The 25,237-nt window shown below is 40.6% G+C and overlaps 1 protein-coding gene across 3 annotated transcripts in view; it reads right to left on the bottom strand.

Annotated features, from left to right (window-relative positions):
* Positions 1-25,237, bottom strand: part of ptpn4a (protein tyrosine phosphatase non-receptor type 4a) — a 72,553-nt gene that overhangs the window by 5,308 nt on the left and 42,008 nt on the right. For all 3 annotated transcript variants that reach the window (XM_061841584.1, XM_061841585.1, XM_061841586.1), the window contains exons 10-25: positions 24,150-24,238; positions 15,646-15,709; positions 14,152-14,324; positions 13,692-13,760; positions 13,443-13,577; positions 12,618-12,776; positions 9,862-10,021; positions 9,111-9,194; positions 8,950-9,006; positions 8,654-8,810; positions 5,973-6,139; positions 5,774-5,864; positions 5,587-5,648; positions 5,176-5,322; positions 4,450-4,578; positions 1,397-1,545 (exon numbers count right to left, since the gene is read on the bottom strand). In XM_061841584.1, the coding sequence (XP_061697568.1) occupies positions 1,397-1,545; positions 4,450-4,578; positions 5,176-5,322; positions 5,587-5,648; positions 5,774-5,864; positions 5,973-6,139; positions 8,654-8,810; positions 8,950-9,006; positions 9,111-9,194; positions 9,862-10,021; positions 12,618-12,776; positions 13,443-13,577; positions 13,692-13,760; positions 14,152-14,324; positions 15,646-15,709; positions 24,150-24,238 (1,892 nt within the window). The remainder of the gene's footprint in view (positions 1-1,396; positions 1,546-4,449; positions 4,579-5,175; positions 5,323-5,586; positions 5,649-5,773; positions 5,865-5,972; positions 6,140-8,653; positions 8,811-8,949; positions 9,007-9,110; positions 9,195-9,861; positions 10,022-12,617; positions 12,777-13,442; positions 13,578-13,691; positions 13,761-14,151; positions 14,325-15,645; positions 15,710-24,149; positions 24,239-25,237) is intronic.

Genomic DNA, 25,237 nt, shown 5'->3' with positions numbered 1-25,237 from the left:
TCAATACCGAATGTCCGGCGTGACATCACGGACAGGAGATGTAGCCAATATGGCCACCACTTGGATGTCGTCGAAAGAGACTTCCGCAACTTTATGCATGGATGACGCTCTCTCCGCTCATATGTATTTTTTCGTATAGACATTGAAGTGAATTATGTTATATGTATTTTGCATTACAATATCTATTTTGCAATGTTTATAGGGATGACACTTGACCTTTAGACTGTAGATCAACGTCCCCAACTCTGATTTAGTGCAACAGTCAGTTAGGGACGCACAATAATTGGGGAACATTACATTAATTATCAGTATACCGGAGGAAGGATTTTGGGTCCAACACTGACCCCTGGGGGACACTACATACAATGTTTGAGCGTTTCAAGTTAAACTTGCCGAGCTTCACAAACGTTTGCCCTTCTATTAAATAATTTTGGAGCCAATTCCAGGTTACACGCCTCGTGAGCCAATTTATTGACCAAGCCATTGTGAGTTATGGTATCAAATCCTTTGTGGATGTAATGTGTTATTTAAGAGGTTTTCCAGAGGTTTCTTCAGTTTTATTTGTCATCAGTTTGGTTTACAAGAATTTTGCAGTTCTCCTTTTATTTGAGAATTTTCCATCTTACAGCTTTGCATTTATCTTAATTAATAATGGGAAGAATTTGAATGTAGCATAGTTAATTTGAAATTAATGGTCTAGCAGCCCAGTGGTTGACTGGTTGGAGCATCTGCCTCACAGTTCTGAGGACCTGGATTTAATACTGGCCTCACCAGTGTGGAGTTTGTGCCTGCACGGGTTTCCTGTGGGTATTCTGGTTGCCTCCCACATTTCAAAAACATGCACGATAGGTTAATTGAAGTTTCTAAATTGCCCTGAGATGTGTGCATGTGAGTGCAAATGGCTGTTCGTTTATATGTCCCCTGCGATTGGCGGACAAGCAGTCGTCAGCACGGGTACGACCCCACTGAGGATAAGCAGTATGGAAAATGGATGGATGGATTTAATGGTTTATGCTTCTATTGTAGTTTAGCTTTACAGCATCTATCACATTTTTTAAAATGCATTTCATCTGAGTTTTTTGGTTCGTGTGTTAAAATTGTACTCTCATTGGCACAAAGCCGAATTGTCAACTGAAGCATGGAGTGTAAATTTAGAAAAGTGACGCAGAACGTACCATGTCTTTGATAAGATGGAAATTTTGCTCCGATTAAAGACATGTTGACAAAAGTTAATGCAGGTGAGTTTTTTGTGGTATGTTTGGACTTCATCTCAAAAAGTTGGTGTTTCGGTGCTGATTTGAGCTTGAGATTTGAGATGAGAGGGAAACAACAACAACAACCAAAACAACATCTTGTGTCACTTGCACTTGTTTTCGACATTGTAACAATCTCATACCTGCAGTGTACCACCATTGGCTGGTCCTGCTCGGTCCTTTTACTCCGAACCAAAGCCACAAAGTCCAAGAAGTCGGTGGAGTCGTCAGGGACACCGTGGTCGGGCCACGCCAGGTACTGGATCTGGGTCAGCTCTCTATGCTGCTCACTCTGAAAACGTAAACGACAATGAATACAACTTCAGGAAACACTTTCTTTCATTCATCATCTAAAACTTATCTGAATAAGACAGCTAATTTGCAGCGATTAGAAAGAAGAAAATCTGATGATGGCTATTTGTAGTCAAATTTTAAGTGCCAGGAATATATGCCGAAGGGTTGATACCATTTATGTGGGTAAATCTAAAGAGGTTGAGAATTTATATTTATATTAACAGAAGACGCCCAAAGAAAGTGCTTCGGACATCACAACACACAATGATCAATTATTCACATTTGACCATGAGAATTACATAATAGCAGTCTATAGGCCCATCATGTCTTCTTCACGGTTGAGAAAAATGAATAAATCCGCTGTAACAAGAAATCTATATTCATCCATCCATCTATCTATCCATCCATTTAATTTGCTGCTTATCCTCACGAGGGTCGCGGGGAGTGCCGGAGACTATCCCAGGAGCCGGGGTACACCCTGAACTGGTTGCCAGCTAATCACAGGGCACAAAGACACAAACAACTGCACTCACAATCACACCTATGGGCAATTTAGAGTGTCCAATTAATGTTGCATGTTTTTGGGACGTGGGAGGATATTGGAGTGCCTGGAGGAAACCCACGCAGGCATGGGAGAACATACAAACTCCACACAGGCGGGGACGGGATTGAACCCGGCACCTCAGAACTATGAGGCCAATGCTTTAGCAGCCCTGGATGGAATTGGGATGGAAGCAGGACGGAATTTTAAGAGATGGTTGGTACATCTGCCTCACAGTTCTGAGTTATTAATTTCAGGTCGGGTTCTCATTTGTGTAGTTTGCATGTTCTCTTCGTGCCCCCCCCTCCCCCACCTCTCCAGTAATCCGGCTTTCTCCAGCATTTCTTAAAAAAGGCACCCCAGCTTTCTTGAGGACTATAAATTCATACTAAGTTGCAATTGTGAGTGCAAATGGTTGTCTATACAGGGCAGGAGTATCCACTGGCAACCAGTCCAGGTTGTACCTTGCCACTTAGAACATTAGAACAAAAGAGTGCATGGGGTTCCTGATTTTCTTTATTTTCTATTAAAAATAAAATACTTGCTTTTATGCAGAGTCATGTGCAATAATGTGTTGATTTTCATCATTATCACTGTGATGTGAAATTCCCATTTTGTTCCATCTGTAACTTCAGTGAACACCGCATCAGTGCAGAGGTTTTGCGTTGCCTCAACATGGTTCCTACGGAAACCGTCAAACAGTATTGCTGGTTTCTAAAGTAATACACTTTTAAAGGCCACGCTACATGGGAACAGGTTAGGGAGGTCAACTGGACACGGAGATGGGAATACAAAAAGAAATACACATCCAAACATAGACTCGGGAAAAAGAACTCTGTTATTATTGTTTCATCTACACTAGCTAAGACAAAGGACGATAGAGTCCCTAATTTTGAAGAATGCGCAATGACTGGAAACAAACTAAAGCTAAAACTTGTTTCCCTTTTTTGCTTTTTATTTCACAACTTCACTCCTCTTGTGTTTTTGTTCTTTTACAAGAATCTGACTGACTCGGGGTGGTTTGGTTGTCATGGTAACCAGCGCTCAATACGTGGTCCACATGCGGGAGCAAAAGGAAGCCAGAAAAAGAACAGCCCACATCGCTCACTATGGCAACACACCTCCTCTGGACCCTCAGCTGCTCATTCTTCCCGAAACGCCGCCCGCTCTCACGCCATGTTTCCTCTCTAATCTCCCCTGCTGTTAGTCATCTTCCACTGTAGCGCTCCTGTTCTTTAATTGGGTGCCTACACATTTATGCGACATCCTGCTTTCAATGAAATGGTTTACCGATAAACCAGGAAGAAATTACCAGGGTTTTATTATTACTGTTTCAGATATGAATGACTTGTGCTGCCATATTTAGTGTCCCAGACATTATTAGTACAGAAGGTCCTCAGTTTAGGCCAGAGATTCGATCCAAAGGTAACAACTTCTTCTGAATTTGTATGGAAATCGGAACGTTGTAGTCTATCACTAGACCGCGCTAATGCAAAAATAAAGTCATAAGTACAGGAACTACTTTGATGGAAAACAATTACGACAACAAAAATAAACAAACAATAAAACAAATGTAAATGAAAAGCAGTAAGTACAGCTGAAACGAGGCATGCGTCATGTGCAAAGTGACATCATTCTTATGCCGCCGTGCAAAGTAGCTCATTCTGCTTTGTTCATAAGCTCAAAAACTTATAGTGGTGTTCAAAATAATAGCAGTCCAATTTGACTAACCAGATGAATCCACATTTTTAGTGTATATATATATATATATATATATATTTTTTTTTTTTTTTTTAATTTTTTTTTTTTTTTTTAATTTTATTTTATTTTTTTTAATCGCTACATATCAAACAAATTACCAGTAGGTGCAGTAGATTCTCAGAAAACCAAGACGATCAAGCATCCATGATGTACATGCGCTTAAGGTTGTGCAATTGGGCAATTTGTTGAAAACGGTGTGTTAAATAAAATAGCACTGCCATTCAACCAGAGAAGTCATCAGTAAACAACTATTTAATTGAAAATTGATTTTCAGAAAATTTGCAGGGTCTTGCATGCATGGAAATTCATTTAAAAGAGGTGACTCAAAGCAACTGGACACTTTTTCTTTGCAGTTGACTAAATAGTTTGCAAATCAGTTCTGATTGCTGCAAATGAGTGGTCTTATTGAGGAGATAAGTTTTAGTTGGCATCTACGGCACTTCTTTAATTCACAATTCAGAATCAATGTCAATGAATAACAAATCTGCATTTAGAAGGAGGATCTGAGCCCAATTTTTAGCAGTATCACGGGACTACTGATAACATTTTGGTCACTAATACGGCATTTTTCAATGGGTTTCATCTCTGCCTATTGCTCACCTGTAAGTGCATAAGCGTCATTTCCCGGACCAGGAAGGCTGAATTGCCCTCCTCGTTGTGGCACGTAACAGTGAAGTCTCCATAGGGAGCGCTGTTGTCTGGATTGGGCCAGTACTGGTGGCACTTCACCTGTTACCAACAAGATGGACTTTGTAAATAGAATCATAAAGGGGCTACATGGACTTGGCTTATGCAATTGTTGAGCATCTGACCAATACGCAGCTGGAGAATCAAATAATATGTTATATAGTTATGAAAATTAATGTTATAGTCACATGGGGTTCATGGTCACTCTTACAAAATGTTTAATTTTTAAACACGTAAAGACCAAGCTCTAAATGTAAATCTGTATCAAGTCTCAATGACAGTAAGGGACCTGTTGCACATAAATACTGCACATTCTTTTTTCACTTCTTCAAAATGAAGACATTTTCCTCATTTTATAATCGACATACTGTATGTTGAATAACCAGCAATTAGCGGTTAATAGGTCAACAATTGAACCCTGATGGCTTCTATTTGAATTTTGGATTACTCAAATTGTGTCTGAAGGGCTGAAAGGGTATAATTCCAAGTTGTCATATATGCAAGTTTGTACCCAACTAGATAAACAATTAAGTTTTAAAAAGTATAAAGAAAAATATTCAGGATCGACAACTGTGATTCTTACACTATCAAGAAAGGGGGAAAAAAGAAGTTGATTTTCAATGAACATTCTTGACATACCCGTCCCCGTTCCACTTGAGTTGTCAGCATGACCACCATCGACGATCCTTGCTCCCAAGTCATTTGCCAGAAGTCTGGGCAGGTGTTGGGCAAAGGGCCCTGGCAAGCTATGTAGCGGTTTATGAGACTGGAGGCAGGGATCTCCATCTGCACACACAGGGATTGAGAAACAACTTTCACTTCAACTTTTATCTGGGATTTATGTTTTCAGCATGCAGAGAGCTAAAGTAATGTTGATCAAATACGTCTTGTAAGATCATGCCTTGATGGAGGCTTTGTTTTGATAAATATGGTGCTTAAAAAAAGACGATTGGAGAAAGCTATAATACATAATGAACTTTTATCTATCCAATTACACTTTAAACAAAACAAATGGGAATTACTGCAAACTAAGGGAAAAGCAAAACTCACATTGATGTAATTTGCATTGATGTAGTCATCCGTGCTTTTCAGAATGACCCGCGTAGCATCATCTTCAGGAGAAAATAGGACAAGACAGAGGAGAAAAAAAAACAAAGTACAGTGAATAATTACAGTAAGGGTGTTATGCATAATACAATATACAGTATGTTCCAAATGTTTTGTGGCAATCACATACAGGGAGAGATGTCTCTGTAGCGATTTTTGGAAACGTTCTGAGGTAATTTGGCACACAGCATGGTCATCCCTGGCCTCTTCCTGTACAGTTGCTGTAAGAAAAAATAGCAAATTGAGGCCACTTGAGTGATCATCCAGTCACAAAAAAAAGTTGATAAAACTACTGTGTCTGTTAGAATTATTTGTGTATTTCGACTCACGTCAAACTGTGCCAGTATGGCCCCACTGCTCAGACCGTCCTTCAGGGCAGTCATAGAGTCCCTCAAAGCATGCTGGTCTAGCTGGGTGGGGTCCTGAGGGGACTTCTCTGGGATGTACTGAAAATCTGGTTCAGAGTCCGCCTTCTCCTCCACCACATCATAGATGGCTGTATGATAAAAGAAATGTTTATATCCATCAATACTACATTTGTCAAAAGAAATAAGCACACACACACACACATCATGAGCATGAAAGAAATTAATTTGTAGCTTTAACTTATTAGTATAATTTTTCCCAGGGTGGAAGATTTATACAACATTCATTTTCTTGTATTTACTTGTGTAATTGTCCTAAGAACTTCACAAAATTACACAGAGTTAACCATTGCTTAATTCAATGAGTGCTGTCACAAAAAAAAGGTTTGTATATACAACATGTACAATTTTGATACTCATAATTGGCAATATTTCCCACAAAATTCAAAATTTTGCACCATTTTTTTGCAGGTGTACATCATATGATTTCATCCACCCTGGAAATAAACTTAAAAATAAACACCCATAAATTAATTGAGCTGAGTGTGTGGAAACAGCTAACAACAGCTGTACAGTACACAGTACAAGGACAGAGGCAAAATACTGTCATGATCAAGTTGATGACAACATTTAAAAGGTCAGCAATACAAATGGAGCTAATGGATCTTTAACACATTTAAATATGTATGTTTTGATGTATGACAAGGTATACATCCCCTTTGACCCAGTTAATGCTAATAATTCCATTGATTCATCATCTTCAAACATTCCCTGAAGTTGATTCAAGTAAAGAGATGCAAATATATATGAAGACAATTGATTAAACAGACATTCAAACCAAAAGATCAGATGAGTAAGACTTCATTGCCATGGACAGATGTAATCTCTTGTTCTACATCTAGGTAGGGAAGCCTTACATAAAGTTGGAAATTAAACTAAACAAACCATTACTACTCCATTACAAGTAAATTTGTTGGGAGTCAATTTATATTTGAGTCCGCTATCACAAGTCATGCATGTCCTGATACATCAGTTGACGTATAATGAACGACTTCAATCTACAATTTTGCTTAAAAATACTATCACCTCTGGGTGCCAATATTTTCAAGAAAAACGATAAAAAGACACAGTTATCATTTTCCTTGGCCGAGGTAAATATGTACACTGATTAATATTCATGTTGTTAACTGTTCAAAGCCATGTGAGTCACTTGCTTGAAACTAATGACTTGGAAATGGAACTTTCCAACCTGTCAAACACTCGTACAATAATAGCCAATCATATAGCCGCATTGTCTTAACCCCTGGCTTGACACGCCCCCTATCACAGTATTGTCCCACAAGCAATACTGGTTGTCGTAAGCGTGTGCTTGGAAAAGTTAATGTTACGAAGAAAATGGTCCTCAGATGCACTTGGGGAATGTGCAATCCTGATGAAAGATATCCTGCTCGGTTACAAGGGGCCCGCTTGATGCATTTTCCAAAGCCTAAAACACAGTTGAAGTGTCTATGATGGATTAGGGCTCGCGGAAGACGTACCGCACGTACAACTAAATGTGAACAATATCAACAAACACAAGGCTGTATGTTTGAAGGTAAGTGAGGGAGAAGTATCTTCTCTGAGTTTGATTTAATTATTATCAGGGCTTTATACATTACAGGAGAACAACTTTCACGTTGTTCGTGTATCACTGACTTGCTGAATGAAGTGTGTCATGTTTTATGACGAAGACTCGGGTTAGTGATACGTAAATCCGCGATGCCATGGAAGAGAAATGTCTATTTGCCTATTTGTATCACATCAAACTTTTAAGACAGAGCACTGGCTTCCATTACGAGCCAAGTCAAATGAATCCACCCAGTTATTTGCATAATGTACACGTGGCAAGACTACAATGATATAACTCATGATCTTTCCAAGTAAAAAGTACTCACCCTGCTTTACATGCACAGTACGATTCCACTATTTTATCCTGTTGGATTTCAATATGAAGTTTGTGAGGCGTCAAACCTATTTGCATCGATCGCCAACGTTTCGCTGTAACTCTTGACATTGCGTCCTGCTCTGTCCAAAATCTTAATTCTGTGTACATATCCTTGTGTGAAATAGTTGAGACCTGTATAACTCTCTTGGAAGAGTCTGACTCATTTGCCAAAAAACATACCGCAATATTATCTGGAATACGCGATAAAGAATCGACTTCAAACCTGTTCTGTTCAGGCGCCATTTGGAAGCTTGTGGGACATGGCAACTGTAAGCTAAGGGAGCGGAGCTCAAGATCACCAGTCGGAAAGATCCATTGGGAGGGACATGATACACAAAACAGAGAATTTCAACGTAGATGATGCTAATAGACTGGCAACCAATTCAGGGTGTCCCCCGCCTCTCGCACTAATGAGAATGAGCGCGACAAAAAAACATTACATTTGATAGATGACCCTGATCACACATTCAATTCCACCAAGTAACTATACAGCGCACCCCTTAAAATGAAAGCAAAACAAATCAAATAAATCAATATCACATCCCTGATATTTTCTTTGCTCTAGAGATATTTTCTAGATAAGACATTTTCAAAATAGGGTTAGGATAGGGCTGTAACCGATTAATCTCCCTGTTGTGGCATCAATAAAGCGACATCTTACCGTTTGGCCTGACCAACAGGATGAGCTCTCCGGAGTGGCTCTCACAGCTAGCCTTGATAAACATGACGACCTGATCGTGCGTGTGGTCCGAGATGTCCCGCCCATTAATTAAGACAACCTGATCGCCTTCATTCAGACGGGGCACGCACAAGTCAGCCTGTTGTGGTGACGGAAAGATTAAAACACTCAACTGGGAGATTTTTGAAGATGCATTTTGAGCTTTATGAGTTTTATCATCCCACGCTGAAGGGTGTAATGGGAAAGTCCTGCCTGTATATTAGTAGATTTTCACTTACTGATGTTCCAGGAGCAACTCTGGACACTATGATTGGCATCTTTTGGTCAGCTCCACCCTGGAGACAGGAAATTCTAACTTTTAACATCCTTGTTAATCCTTTCACAGAATTTGAGTCACCAGTTATAAATTTTTCTTTTTTTTTTTTTTTTTTTTTTTTACCTTAACGTTGAAGCCAAAACGTCCGTGTTCATCAGGTCTCATCTTGATCAAGACCAGATTATCATGAGGGACAACTCCATTTAGCTGAAAGAACAAGTCAAAAACACATTACCTTGAGTAACATTTTAGATTGTTAAGGAAAGGAACATTTTGTCTCTAAAACGCTGACCATCTCCAGTCATATACCATTCAAGATTAATCTTTTTTCTTAGAACCTGAAGTATCAATATCACGATAAAGTGCTTTTGAGACTTCCCCATTTCATCCAATAGGGTTGACATTTACCACTGAACTTAACATTCATTGTATTAAGAATTTGTTATGCTCCTAGAAATGCACATTGGTAAAGCGCCAACGCATTTTTATAAATTAACCCCAATGAAATAAAAGGGTTTAAATGAAGGAAACACGTTTTCCAAGACTTAGCATTGTACTTTTGCGTACATAAATGTTTGATCTCAATGTTCAATTATTGTGCTACATTTTCATGATGACCGATTCTGACAAGGATATCAAAAGCACTTCATACTGATGCTGTTGACCCATATAATAATGATATCAAACAAAAAAAACAAGCAAGAAGAATAACTTCTGTCTTTTAACCAGTCAAAAAAAAAAAAAAAACAAGCTTCCCCTTTCATCCATTTTCTATTATTTATCCTGTTTAGGGAGATTCACATTTCTCCCCTATTTAGAATCTTAAATTAACCAAAAAGGAATAATATGCATGATATTTAGTCCCATGACTGACCGTGGTCTTGTCAGTGTTGGTAGGAACATCGTACATCTCGTTGAGGTGGTTGTCCAGGAGGCTCTGCTGTGAGTGGGCCTGGATAATCTGGCTCAAGGTTTTTCTGCTTAGCTGCTTGGGGGGAAGAGCCGGAGGTTGGCCATCCATCCCATCAGGAGAACTGGGCATTGCAGAAAGGAAAATAACAAGAAAAGGGAACAACACTTTATGATGGATAGAAAATATGTAAAAAAATCCACATCATCAGTAAAATGTAGCCCAAACAATTAAAAGCAAACACAAAAGGTTAAACACAAAAAGATAACACGAGAAAAAAAAAAAGCTCCCATGAGGCCGAGAAGCCTTATAACTTCTTCGTCTTTGTCACGGCGGATTCACTTCAACGAAATATGCTTTCAAGTGCAAAGAAAACACCCCGAAGATCAAAACCGGGACAATGACTGACGTGTCATCAGGTAACGTTTCCAAAAGCAACATGGCAAGGCGAAAAGCCAGACATCACACACACTGTGTGTGTGTATGTGGGCTTGGGGGTAGGGGCAGCGGTGTCCTTGAGATGGGAGCAGCAGTCAAACATTATTGTCTTTGTTTTGACTGCTGCTACTGGTACCACTTTGTGTCTTTAACGCACACCTGCATGTGCACAGACACACTTATGGCTTAAAAAAGGTCAGGAAGAGAGCAGCGCACAGCAGGCCTAAAAGAAGATGGCACATCTTCTTGATTCATTAGTTGGATGACTGATGCAAAATTATATTCAAACCTACAAAGTTAACAGAGTATTAAGAGTTATTAAGACCTATTAAGCCCTTGTCCACATGAAAAACCTGTCTTTTACTTTTTTGATCAAAGAAAACAAACACGACACACACAAAGAAACTGACGGCAGCCTTTTTCATAGCGAGATTTTTTTTTTTTTTTAATTATGCCATTTTACAACATATATTCCCAAAGACATTTGTTAGCATCTGTGTATGCGTTTTATATATACAGTAATTTCCGGCCTACAAGCAAGGACTTTTTTCCCACGCTTTCAACCATGCAGTTTATGCGGTGGTAAAGGTAATTTGTGCATTTTTTTCTAATGGCTGCAAGGGGGCACTCGAGCGGAAAAGGTAAGAGTGAGAACGAATGTATGTGCCGAGGAAGTGACTTTTACCGGTTCGGCTCTGTTAGCGCTGCGCTGCGCTAGTGTGTTACTGCCATGTCGGAGTGATTTTTACTAGTATGTTTTTTTTTTTTTTTTAAACTGTTTTAAACCTGTTAGAGCAGCAAAGCGTTACCGCGGCAGTGCTACTGTTAAACTCTCTGTGTACCGTCTATCTTTGTAAATATCTTGTGTTTCAATGTCAGTTTCAATGTGGGCACTTGCGGCTTTTACACGGCTGCGGCCTATGTATTTACCAAATGGTATTTCCTTTACAAATGTACCGGGTGAGGCTTATAATGAGTTGCGCTCTGTAGGCCGGGAATTACGGTATATATACATATCCATCCATCCATTTTCTTCACCGCTTATCGTCACAAGGGTTGCGGGGTGTGCTGGAGCCTACCCCAGCTGTCAACAGGCAGGAGGCGGGGTACACCTTAAACTGGTTGCCAGCCAATCGCAGCGCACATGGAGACAGACAACAGTCGCACTAACAATCACACCTATGGGCAATTATAGAATCTCCAGTTAATGTTGCATGTTTTTGGAATGTGGGAGGAAACCAGAGTGCCCAGAGAAAACCCACGCAGGCACGGGGAGAACATGCAAACTCCACACAGGTGGGTCCGCGATTGAACCCGGGACCTCAAAACTGTGAGGCCAACGCTTTACCAGCTGATCCACCGTGCTACCTATATATACATATATAGCACCCAAATGTGAGTGATAAAAGGGAAAACTTGCATCATCCAAGAATGAAAATATGCGCTGCCTGAAGATGAGAAGGCAGGTGATTATGTCATCATTTTGGCAATGGAACAAATGAATGAGACAACTACTTGGCATGTGTGTGCGCATGTGTGTCTGTGTGTGCACGTGAAGAACATATCTGAAGCATGGTAAATATTTGCTGCTTTGTGCAGCAAATAAAAACAATGCTGCTAGCTGCATGATTGAAAAAAATACTATCTTAGAAGACAACCTGATTAATTAATAGTTTGTAACTGTCATGTTTATGCTTTTTTTAACCTGTAACCATTCATCAAGTAGTTCACTGAGCAGATAGTGGATTCCAGAAGCGCAAAAAAAGGGTGTATTGATCAGTCTCAATAATCTTGCCAAAGCTGTGCCGCTCCTGTGAGTCAGCTCGACAGTTAATGTTGTTCAAACACAATAAAACATGCCAAAGACACCCGCCAATTTCCAATGCTGGCCATTTTTTTTCAAACCCACTCCACCCTCCCCACTCACTGTAAGCACATTTTATGTGTGTTTTTACAATGGGTTAGTGTTTCCAAAGGGCTCAGCTAAGTGTCACAAGGAGAGGGTGTAAACTGTTGGGAGAGGCCACAGACACAGGCAGACATTAAAAAAAAGTCAAGTCAGCAGTGTCGTCAGACAGAGCGGCACTAACAAAAGATGAGTTGAATTTGACCACAAAATTACAGGGGCCCCTATTCTTAGATTGGAAGTAAAATTGAAATCTGTCGCTGTGAAACCCCAAGTTAGTTACGAAATGAGCATTAAAGTGGACAGTTGTTAGTGTGTTGGGGCAGGGGGGATTTCTATGAGTGGCCTGACGTCCTCAGACAGGTATAACACTTACGGGGTGGAGTCCAAGCTGATGCTGTTGGCCTGCGTGGAAGAGGCTGACTTGTGATTGGAGAAGACGGGCAAGCTCGGCGACGTGTGTATCACATGATCAACCAGGTGGCCGACAGACGACGGGCGTAGCCGCGTGCCCTCTTGTGTAAACAGTGAATTTCTAACAAACACAGACCAAGAGCTTGAGACTCACATCTTCACCCAAAACAATTCATTAACATTGTCAAGTGTACAGAATGCAGCCATATGGGTTGCAATTGAGCAAATTCTCTCGCTTTGAATATAGAAGAAATGGAAAAAAATTAAGTCCATGCATTGGACAACAGTCCAAACATTTGCAACTTCTTACATTGTCTCCTGGAATTAATTTGTAACTTACAGGTGCATCTTAATAAATAAAAATATTCTGGACAGTTTTTAATAGTTCCAATTCAAAAAGGGTAACGCATACTTAGTGAACGATTTCAGAGTTTTTAATATTTCTTTTCACAATTATACTTGAAAGCTAAAGAAAACCCTAAATCCACCATTTAAAAGAATGAGAATATTACATATGATACATTACAATATTGCATATTATATTATATATACAGTATATTATTGCTTATATTATTTTAGAAAATTATTTTGGACACTGAAAGTGGGTAGTAATTACCATTTTGAAAAGTATTTCATTATGTCTTAAATTAATTTATACAAGTGTCACTTTTTTAATTGAGCTCCTCATGTATATGAGCACTGTTATGGGATTCATTTCACAGTAATATTAAAACATTAAAAATTGAATACCAGCTATGGTTGTCTCCAGGCAAAATTTGGGACTCACTGATTGGGCGTCCCAGGTGGCGAGCGGGTCGGCAGGCTCTGGGTCTCCAGTCTTTCATCTGATAGACTGTTCCTGCTCACCGTTTCCCAGTCAGTTCCTCCCAACAGCTTCCTGGCCAGAGGCTTGCTGGGAGATCTGCACAGAACAACGAATTGCCTCAGCTGCAAGTACGTTTGAAATAAAGACAAAAAAAATGTAACAGTTGCATGGATTTTGAATTGGCCTAACTAGGAAAGAATGGGTAATTACCTGGCAAACACTCTGTCCTTGATGCCTTTCTCTTTTCCGTACTGTACAGATTGTACCTCTGTTCTCCCACTACACGGCAAAATAATGGACAAAATGTAATTAAAAAATAAAGAACCTAAAAAATGTGGGTATTTCATAGCCAAGTGGAGTCATACAGTTCTTCATAAAAATGTATTTACCATTTATTATATAAAATGGCGTCACAGACAAAACAACAAAAAGATACTTTGCAAGTTGAGAATCTTTTTTTGGGTTGAGCATGAATAATTCAGCTGTGATATTCTGGGGGAAGGTAGCATGCAAGGTGCCCACGAGCAAGCCAGTGTTTTAGCCCATAAAACCAAAGCGAAACAACTCTATGTCTCAAATAATACATGTACACCTCCATTTGTCAAAGCCCAGCTGTGAAGTCAACAAGCTTTGGATTGTACGTTTGCTAAACGACTCCTGGATTTCGTACCAGTATCGAAACTTAGAGCCCAAGGTGAAGTAATGGGAGAAGAAGTTCTTTTGTGGCGGGACGGGTCGTTCTAGCCGGAAAAAGGTGTGGTGCTCCACGCAGGCCTTCCACAGGTTCTTACAGGCCCGGTAGTTTACCATGTTGAAACCAAGTAGGGTCTCTCGGGTCTCGGTCTGAGAGGAACCAAAAGAAGGAAATAGTCGTAAAAATAACACTAAACAAGAGAAAAAAATGTCAGCATTTCATGACGAATACACAGTGGTCGCTCTGTCATCTGTTTCCATCGGAAGTTGATGTCCATGCCACAAAAATAACATCAGTATTCTCAGAAAAAAAAGAAAAAAAAAAAACTCTGTATATTGTATTCCAAGACGCATGACAATTAGAACCGCCCACAAGGAAGTACCGTACATACAGTATGTGTGATATCTTGGTTAGACATCACAGAAAATCCCATATCAAAACAGAAACTCCTCAACTATCATCAATGATCCTAATTCTATTCTGAGACTGTTATGTCAAACTTGTTTTCGTCCGTGACACATCAAAGCTAATGTTGCTCTTGGGGTGACCGGTTAGAACGGTGAAAGTACATTAATGCATGATCACGAGGGAGTTAAAAGGTACGCCCAAATCCCTTTAGCTGGTTTTAAATATGTTGATTTGGTAGACATTGGGTACAGTAATGAAAAATATGGAAAACAAACTGCTTACATTTGGAATAAACAGGAATTGGTTTAATGACATTTAAAAAAATGCTAAATCAATAGTTTGTCACCATTTTAGAAAATGAACAATGCAGACAAGTGTACAGTAATAATTTGGACAGTCAGAATGTTATAATGTGCCAAAGAGAGGTTGTTTGAATGTAGATTAATGTTACATTTGTTTAGAAAATAGCTACTAGCTATGATTTCTCCTGCACTGTAAACTGCAAACTGGGCTGCACTGTATTTGTTTTGTGGATTATGCATGTCGCTAGAGTGCAAAGCAGTAACACTTTACTTATTATTTTCTGTGTGTGGACCCTTATAATAAATCATCGTATTATGTAAATACCACTGCATTTAGTTATTTTTATGGCTGGTTTCAAACAGCTAGCAAGCAAAACTTATGGCAAGCTTTTCCGTGCCAGATAAAATGGCTTGGAGCCCAGATCTGGACCAAGAGCCTTGAGTTTGATAAATATGACTTGGAGCTATCATAATGCAGATTAAACCTGATTGACAAGAAGGACATGCATCTTTGTTAACAGTGACCTTGAAGCTGGTGCAATGACTACCTGTAACGTGTTAACATTTATGAACTTCAGGCAGACACTCAGAACAAGTACACTCTGTAATTGCTTGGCTATAAAATGATACTACAGTTGATAGGAACGTTTACAACATGGGACAGAATACCGCTCCATACCAGCAGGTGGCTGGAGCCTGGATTTTACCTTCAAATTTCCAATGAAAGAATTTTTTCTGTGTTGTGTCGAAAAACACTTACCGCCTCTCTTCTCAGCTGGATGAAGAACTGTTTGCACTTGAAGGATATTTTCACAATTTTCAACCTAGATGGAAGAAATAAGACATTAGTTTCTATGTTGTCTACCTAAAAGGAGAATGATTTTACTGGAGCTTCGTTATGTCAGGTTATGGCTGGTCAAAGTAAATTACAAAATTAATTGTTGATTTGTGGGCAAGATTACCCTGCTTAAAAAAAAATGGTGCATGGGGCAGAGTAGGAGTATTTATTTAGGCGCGTTTAAGTTGTGTGACGGATTTGGATCAACGTAATACTGCATGCCACATTAGGTTTCAGAGCGCTTTAAATAAAGCAGTCACGAGTGGACTGTTTTCGAAAGCGAAATGCAGAGAGGGGGGTTGGAGGTAATAAGAAGCCAAATGTTCTGACTCAGACCCTACTGGGCATGACAGTGGGCACAGATCCTGCAGCAAACAAAAACTTCCACTGTACTCCACAATGGCAGAATGATCTTATTTCCTACTGTCTGACTGGATTATAGTGTAGTGTAGTTTGACATAAATACAGATGATAGTGATATGCAGTGAAAGCAGGGAGCAGGTGGAGGAACAATTAGAAAGATGGAGGCACAGACTGTAAAAGAGAGGAATAAAGATGAGCCGAAGTAAAACAGAATATATGTGCGTGAATGAGAGGGGTGGAGGGGGAAGGGTGAGGCTACAGGGAGAACAGATAGGGAGGGTGGATGACTTCAAATACTTGGGATCAACAATACAGAGCAATGGAGAGTGTGGTAAGGAAGTGAAGAAACTGGTCCAAGCGGGGTGGAACAGTTGGCGGAAGGTGTCTGGTGTTCTTTGTGACACAAGAGTCTCTGCGAGGACGAAGGGCAATGTTTATAAGACGGTGGTGAGGCCGGCCATGATGTAGGGATGAGAGACGGTGCCTCTGAAGATACAACAGGAAACAGAACTGGAGGTAGCAGAAATTAAGAGGTTGAGGTTCTCGCTTGGAGTGACCAGGTTGGATAGGATTAGAAATGAGCTCATTAGAGGGACAGGTAAAGTTGGATGTTTTGGAGACAAGGTTCGAGAGTGCAGACTTTGATGGTTTGGACATGTCCAGAGGCGCGGGAGTGAGTCCCGTATTTTCTGCACTATAAGGCACACCTAAAAGAAAGAAAAAAAAAGGTTCTCAAAAGTCGACGGTGCGCCTTATAATCTGTTGCGCCTTATATATGAATCAATATTGAGCCTTTAGTGCAGCTCCTAATGGATGCCTCATGTAACCCCATCCTCTACTGTAGCATCTATTCTATACACCTTATTACATGGTGCGCCTTACATATGAAAAAAGTTTAAAATAGGCCATTCATTGAAGGTGCGCCTTATAATGCGGTGCGGCTTCTAGTGCGGACAAGACGGTATATTGGTATAAGGGTGCTGAGGATGGAGCTGCCAGGCAAACCAGCGAGAGGAAAATCAAAGATAAGGTTGATGGATGTTGTGAGGGAAGACATGAGGACAGTGGGTGGTAGAGAGGGAGATGCAAGAGATAGACTTCGATGGAAAAAGATGAAACGCTGTGGCGACCCTTGATGGAACAAGCCGAAAGGAAAATAATAATAATAAGAAGTAGTTTGACATAAGTTAATTCCAAGTGCACTTTGCAGGCATATGAGAGAACAGCACTGCTTCAAAGTCTACCAGCAAATGCACAGCACTCTCTTACACGCTGATGCATTGAAGATTCAAACAACTTCATCCCCAAATAGCAATTTGGTTAACAGACACTTTGCAATGGCAATACAATTTTAATTAACATGGGGGACACATATACTAAATTTATCATCTTAACCTATACTGAATTTATCATCTTAACCTATTTCAAAATATGAGAGAGCACAAATATGACAAGGACATATATGTCACTGTGTGCTCAACGCGCTTCTAGTGTGCGCTGTATTCGAGAAAAGAACAACAGAATACGACATGTTGATGTCAGTCGTAGTACTAAGAATGACATGTGAGATGTAGCATGGTGCCACAGGGCCTTTGGACTGCCAAAAAATTCAAAGACGAAGTACTTGTAGGGAAAAAAAAAAAAGCAAACATCTAATACAAGCAGTTGCTTATCTTTTTGACCTTCAGGTCACATCCTATTTGGGTATTGTTACATTTCCTGTCACAATGATAAAGTCTGTGACCCAGCACAACTTGGGGTCGAGCACAAAAAAAAAAAAAAAAAAAAAAAAAAAGAATTTGCAATTGGAAATATAGGAAAGATTAAAAATGTACAATTGTAATGAACAGTCTCAAAGTAGATCAAGGGGGGGGGGATTCACTCAATACACACCAAGTAGCAAATTAATTCCTCATGATAAATCGAGCGTTTGCCGACTTTGATCAGAAAAGAGTAAAAATGCTCAGATTTGGCCCAGTTTTCTTTATGTGTGTACTTCGCCTCAGGTGGAGCAACAAAATTGCATCGGGAGTTTTCTCGGTCAAATTCACATCAGTCAACTTCACATCTGCCGGCTCGTCACAGCGCTACAGAGGGAGCCGTGTTGTAACCTTATGTTTAAATTAGACGAGGGCACAGAGTAAGAGCTGTGCTGATGAACAGCAGAGTAACATAATCCCTTCCTAGAGCTCTATTGCTACTCTGACTCATCACTCCCTGCTAAATATATTTCACATGCACACATACACATGCAGAAGCGCACACACGTAAAGGCAGAAGTGCACTCACACATGCTGAGGTTGCGCATGAGTCATGGCAATCTAAGTGTGCCTTATTTGTTTGGCTTTTTGCTGCTAAGAGAAATGGCAAAAATCTCAAAGCTCTCATTTTCTGATTTGATCTCTTAACCTATTATTTGACAGCAATTCAGAACAAGGCAAAGGAAAAATCTATGAAAAGAGAAAGGAAGTGATAAGACCGTGGCAGATGGTCATGACCCAGACTTCTGTAACACAATTGAGACATTAAAAAAATGCCAGCAATGAAATGAGAGCCTCATTTCGCTCACCAAATGCTAAAAAGACAGCTGTTGGGGGACGCCACTGAAGGGACTTTAAATCTAGACCAACTGTGACATTTTCTCACTAGCTATAAAATTGCCCACCTATCCAAATCCTGAACACGGAACGTGGTGAGAAGAAAAGCAAAAAGATATTTCAATATTTCTGAGAAATGTACAATTCAAACGCCAGTTCGTGGAAAAAAAAAAAACCCTGATAGAATCAGCCACATAAAACGGAAAGAAAAATATGGGGAAGAGGTGGGTTAAAGTGTAATAGCCGCTCCAACTACTATGTGAGAGGTCGTCAAAATATCCCACAGTACATTTCTCAGCAACAAGGTTTACTGGAGGCAGTTGATGTGGCGTTGTATCAACAATATGTATCGTTTGATTCTCCAAATTAACAGATTTCTGTCTGGAGGGGAACAAATTTACTATTTTTATTCTCATTAAAACTACAGCCCAAAGTGCACAGACCAAAGTCTGAACTGGCCAGGATGATTTGCCAGGAATGGTCCTCACCAATATGGAATGCCAAGTCGGAATAAATCAAAGGAATTATTTTCTTTTTAACAAAGGCTTTTTCCTTATCCACACGCTTCTGGAGTTGGCAGGTTCTCTGCTATTGGCTACCGAGTAGAACAGAGCACTATCTTTGCAAGGGGGAACCCAGAAGGTGTAATTGAATCTGTGGGTCTGCTGATCACGTTTCATACTGAGTCACCCTGCGGAATCGTGTTTGAAAGAATGATGATTCCTTTTAGTTGTGATCTCCGTTTATATTTCTCTCACTGTATCGCACGAGAATGTGGGCAGTATTCACACAAAATAAGGGAGATTTCATTAAACCCAAGAATTACCATGGTAACCTTCTTTATTGGCAACCACATCGACTTGCCTCTACGACCAACACCTGGTGGCATTGTCCTCACAGGTTATTGGGGAGCATAAAGAACCATTGCAGTGTCAATAAAGTCTGAATGGCAGGGGATAGTTCCTAGTGACCATCTGCCCATCAATGCATTCATTCATACATAGATTTATTTTCTTTACAACTTCTCCTGTTGTGGGCAGTCTGTGGGCAAAAGGCAGACAACACTTTCCTCAATCACAGGGCACATAAAAACAGACAACCTTTCACACTCGCATACCGTCAGTGAGTGGGAAATGAACCCTGTCTGCTGCGACGGTTGGCCAAGTGAGTCGTTTATACCATGAGTGACTCATGGTCCAGTTAAAACACAGGTTACCAGAGCCCCCAGTCAATCTGTCTCATCCAGGTGTTCCATGGGTGTCCTCGGGCTTGTGGTAAATGGACTGCGCTTATATCACAGGCGCAAAAGCGCTTTATAAAGCTTCACATTCACCCACTCACACATACATTCATACACCAGTGGGAAAATGTTCCCATGCAAGGTGCTGCCAGGCCCACTGGGAGCAAATTAAGGTTCAGTGATTACCCAAGGACTCTTCGACATGCAGAAAGTCGTAGCCGGAATATGAAACAGTTACCCTTCATTCAGTGGATGACTTGGTCTAGCTGCTAAGGGACAGTCGCCCATGAACGAAGCAGTTTCCACAAGTACAATTGGTAACCGGGAAGCATTTCGGTAGCTGCTTTGGTGACATCCATGAATGTCAAGTAGGTGATGTCCCTTTGAAATTTTGGAGCTTGGGGCGTCCGGGTATGCTTGATGCAAAATTTCTTGCCTCCCATTACATTTTTCCTGAACATATCTGGCTTAAGTGGGTTTGGATTCCCAGCAAAACCCATTTGGACGAGGTCACCGGTGTGTGAATCGAGGTCTCACAATAACAAAGCAAGACCATGAGTACCAGGATTGTAATGATTATGATATTAATAAACGGAATGCCAAGCAGTCCAGTTTAGCAGCTTTATTACTCCCTGTGCTGGCCCAGATGTCTGCTGACCTCATGATCACAATCACCAGAAGAATGAATGTCACCAAGGGAAGTACCTCTCTCCACGATAACCGTTTATGGTAACCTTATTCTTCTTTTTCTTTCGGCTTCCCCCGTTAGGAGTCGCCACAGCGTGTCATGTTTTTCCATCTAAGCTGCATCTTCCTCTCTAACACCCACTTGTCCTCATGTCCTCCCTCACAAAATCCATCAACCTTTTCTTTGGTCTTCCTCTCGGTCTTTTGCCTGGCAGCTCCATCCTCAGCACCCTTCTACCAATATGCTCACTCTCTCACCTCTGAACATGTCCAAACCATCGAAGTCTGCTCTCTCTAACCTTTTCTCCAAAACATCCAACTTTGGCTGTCCCTCTATTGAGTTCATTTCTAATCCTATCCAACCTGCACACTCCGAGCGAGAACCTCAACATCTTCATTTCTGCTACCTGTAGTTCTGCTTCCTGTTGTTTCTTCAGAGCCACCGTGTCTAATCTCTACATCATGGCCGGCCTCACTACTGTTTTATAAACTTTGCCCTTCATCCTAACATTCAAGTAATATTTAAGTATCATGTCTTCTTCAAGTCTCGATGATAAGATGCTGGTTCGTATCATCTACACACAAGTTTTTCTCCAAAAGACGTAATTACAAAAGAATACAATCTTCACCCAATTGACTCCTCCGTGGATATTGCGCAATCCGCGTCACTGACCAATCAGAGGCCAGAGATCTGCATAATCCAAAGCCCGTTTTTGCTCCCGCCATTTTCTCAGACAACATTGCATGGTCTAGTATAGGTTTAGTTAGGGTTTTATCGCGTATTTGGGTTATTTAACAAAAAATATGGTTAAGAGGTGTAGTCACGGACTTTTTAATAGTGACGACAGGTATCCTGAAAGGCTAGTTGGTGGAGTTCGATTCGTACCCTTTCCAATACCGAAGACCCAGTACGAAAAATGCCTTCAATGGATCAAACTTTGTGGAAGTCCGCATCATCAACTAAATCCATCTAATATCAACCTGAACACATATGTTTGCACGAAGGTATGCCCTATATTTGATTTTCAATACATGTCTCGTATAAATGAATTCGAAGTTCTTCGCTAGCATAACACTGCTGCGTGTGAACAATTGACACACTTATTCTTTGTTGAGCGATATTTAGCGATGATCGGACTGCACAAACGTATCGATTTCTTGCTGGCTCGCGGCCGAAGCTTAACCAGACTGTGTTTGCACGAAGGTATGCCCTAAATTTGATTTTTAATACACGTCTCGTATAAATGAATGAGACGTTCTCCGCTAGCATAACATTGCTACGTGGGAATGATTGAATGAAATCAGAAGCATGGCGTCTCTCTCAGTTCAGAATGTATTGTATTGTATTTGCCATTCTTACTGTTTGTCTTACGTCAGCGCACGTGCCGTGACGTCACTTCAGGAGGCGTGGTTAAGTGCCCTGTACGGAGGGGTCAATTTCATTGGTGAGTGTCAATGATTGGCATTCTTAAAGTAGGAGCGGTAGCACAGAGATTCTAAAGACTTCGCCCATCGTACGTGGCTATATATATTTGGAACAACGAACATGATCCATATAAGTTGAGTCTCTTTGAGAAGCTGTCATTGCATACCATCTACTGTGGATTCCTGCACACTGGCGGTTCGGCACCCGCAAATTCACCCATTTGTGAGAGAACCTACGCTTACTGGTGGTTTATTCAAGAATTGACCCCTCCGTAGAAATTGCGTAAGCCGTGTGGCTGACCAATCAGAGGCCAGAGATCTGCCTAAACCACGCCCCTTGTTGGCGTCCGCCATTACCTCAAACAAAGTCGCATGGTCCAGTAGAGCTTTTGTTTGCGTTTTATCACGTCTTAGGGATCCTTAACAATAGATATGGTTAAGAGGTGTAGTCACGGACTTTGTAATCGTGACGACAGGTATCCTGATAGGCTAGTTGGTGGAGTTCAATTTGTACCCTTTCCAAAACCAAAGACCGAGTACGAAAAATGTCTTCGATGGATCAAACTTTGTGGAAGATCGCATGATCAACTGAATCCATCTAAAATCAACCGGAACAGATATGTTTGCATTAAGGTAAGCCCTATATTTGATTTTCAATACATGTCTCATATAAATGAATTAGCATTTCTTCGCTTGCATAACAAAGCTACGTGTGAATGATTGACACACTTGATCTGTGTTGAGGGATACTTTGCGAGGACCTGACTGCACAAACGTGTCTCTTTGTTGGCGGCTAGCAAGCTAAGCTAAACCGGACTAGCGAGTCCTTAAAGCCTTCGACGTGCACCGAGACACCAAGACTGAAGGAAGAATGTTTGAGGACACTAAAGTAGTGATTGTCGTACTCGGTCGGGACTTACGTAGGTTCGGCACAAATTCAAGAATAATTATTGAGGGGAGCGCGTGACGTTACACAAAGAAAACGAGAGAAACAACTCGGAAATCAAGCCTCGCCTTCTTCTTTTCCTTCATACGGCGGTTCACAAACGGCTATACAGATACACATACAGATTCTGCACACAAGTGTGATAGGTAACACGAAAATAGGAAACTGTCAATGATAAATTCGTCTTTGGGTTATAATATATTATGTGGCTTCTCAGTCTTCCTCTGACTCCGGAAAAATCTTGCGCTAATATCAATGGTTTCTCCGTCGATATGCATGTAAATACCATTGAAATACCCCTCGCTGAAATACTTGAAGCCCTGCTGTCTGCTCTTCAACAATATTTCACTATTCGGTAAGAATGCGAGTGAAAAATCAGCTGGTAAATCGGACAATTTCGCTCTCGACTTTTCTTCCTGCGACGCCATTTTGTCTGTTTGTCTGAGGTTAGCAACAGTGGGGTGACGTGACTTCAGGAGGCGTGGTTAAGTGCCCTGTACGGAGGGGTCAATTATGTTTATATGTGTTGAAAAAATACATCTATATTTTTTGTCATGGAAATTATAATGCCTGTCAATTATCAGCCTTTTTTCACTTTTCATGTTCTAGCCCAGTCCCTATTCCCCCGAATAGCGGGGCCCACTGTGCACCTGAGGATTTCCATCAAGGACTTCATTAACAAAAGAGTGCAATCTTCATTCAAGGTCACTGGTGAGTGTTTAGGTCTGGCATTCATAAAAAAAGATAAATAGCACCAGGTTTCTAAAGACTTGGACCATTGTCCATGGAGGTGAACATATGGCACGTTCCGAACATTCGAGTTTAGCGGCTTCAGTCCCTTCGCACTCTACCAGGATGTCTGTTGACCTCATGATCACATCCACAAAATGAATGAATGTCGCTGTCAGGGTAAATAAATCTTCATGCTGACACCAACCAGGATTTTGTACATCCCAACCTCCTTTCTTTTAAAATGAGTATACAGTAGTCCTTTGGGGGATAGGGAACGGGCCCAACTGCAAATAGCAAAAATCTGAGAATAATTGCCTGATTTTTTTAAATTTTAATACCAAAAAATGTCAGCACGAAAATACTGGCAATAATAGGTTTCTCCCAAAAACGTCCCTCAAAAATATATAGAATAATAATGTGTGAATGTGTCACTCACCATGGGAAGTAGTTGATCCGTAACCTGTTCTTATAAATGACAACACCAGCAGACATCACCCCAATGAGTATCTCTGTATTACTCTGATCCTGGGAAGAAAAAAAGAAGAAAACAGACCGTGTTAAGGCAGGAGTATGGAGTAAAAGTAAAGACAAATATGGAGCAAAAACTACAGATGGGAGAAAATTCTCGGTTTCACATCAAGAATGTGGTAGCGGAAAAAGAGCCGCTTCTGTGCAGACACACCTAACTAAAAACAAGAGCAGATGCTCGTGAGACGGTTAAAAGAGAAATCACAGTCAGATACCTACTTTGCGTGGGTTCAGGTTTAGTAACCTTGAGAGCTATTCCGACAAGTGCGGCCTTTTCTTTGACAAATAAATGTAGGCTTTTTATCTTGCCACAGGAGAACTTGCACACAACTTAAAGGGTGTATCATAATACTCCATTTGGTACTAAATATTTTACCCTCCAAGAACAGAGCAGTATTGTATGAGTCAGAATATAGCCATCCATCCCTTCATTTTCTACAGCACTTGTCTTTCTTGGGGTCGTGGGTGAGCTGGATCCTATCCCAGCTGCCTGAACAAGAGGCAGTGCACACCCTGGACTAGTTGCAAGCCAATTGAGGTAAGTATGTTGGTCACTTAGCGTGACCACATAATTCTTGTGCCGCTGTTCGTGTGATGTAACATATAAGATTTTTCAATGTGTGAGGAAGCTGAGGCACCTGGAGAAAACCTACAAAGGCATGTAGGAGCACATTCAAACTCCACAAAGAACAGCCTGAGAAAAAATTCAAATAGGGAACCTCTCAATTTTGAGGTATACCAAAAGAAACCACAGCCTCTAGTCTTTTACCAACAAAAAAGTTGGTCTTCACATTTTTTGTTTCTTCAGTAATTGGTAAGAAAGTATGGGTTAGTTTGACCAAAAACACAGATTTCTGCCCATTAAGCGGAGAAAATAAACATGTCAAGCAGAACTGATTTTTTTTTGTATTATTGTTTTGTTTTTTGTGACACCAAGTCCTTTGATGGCAAAATATTGATTTGTTTTCAGATATGCAACTAGGAAACGGCGTGAGC

This window comes from Syngnathoides biaculeatus, chromosome 14 (genome assembly GCF_019802595.1).
Source record: "Syngnathoides biaculeatus isolate LvHL_M chromosome 14, ASM1980259v1, whole genome shotgun sequence".
Lineage (NCBI taxonomy): Eukaryota > Metazoa > Chordata > Actinopteri > Syngnathiformes > Syngnathidae > Syngnathoides > Syngnathoides biaculeatus.
Note: the sequence above shows the minus strand (reverse complement) of the source record. Positions and strands in the feature narration are given on the sequence as shown.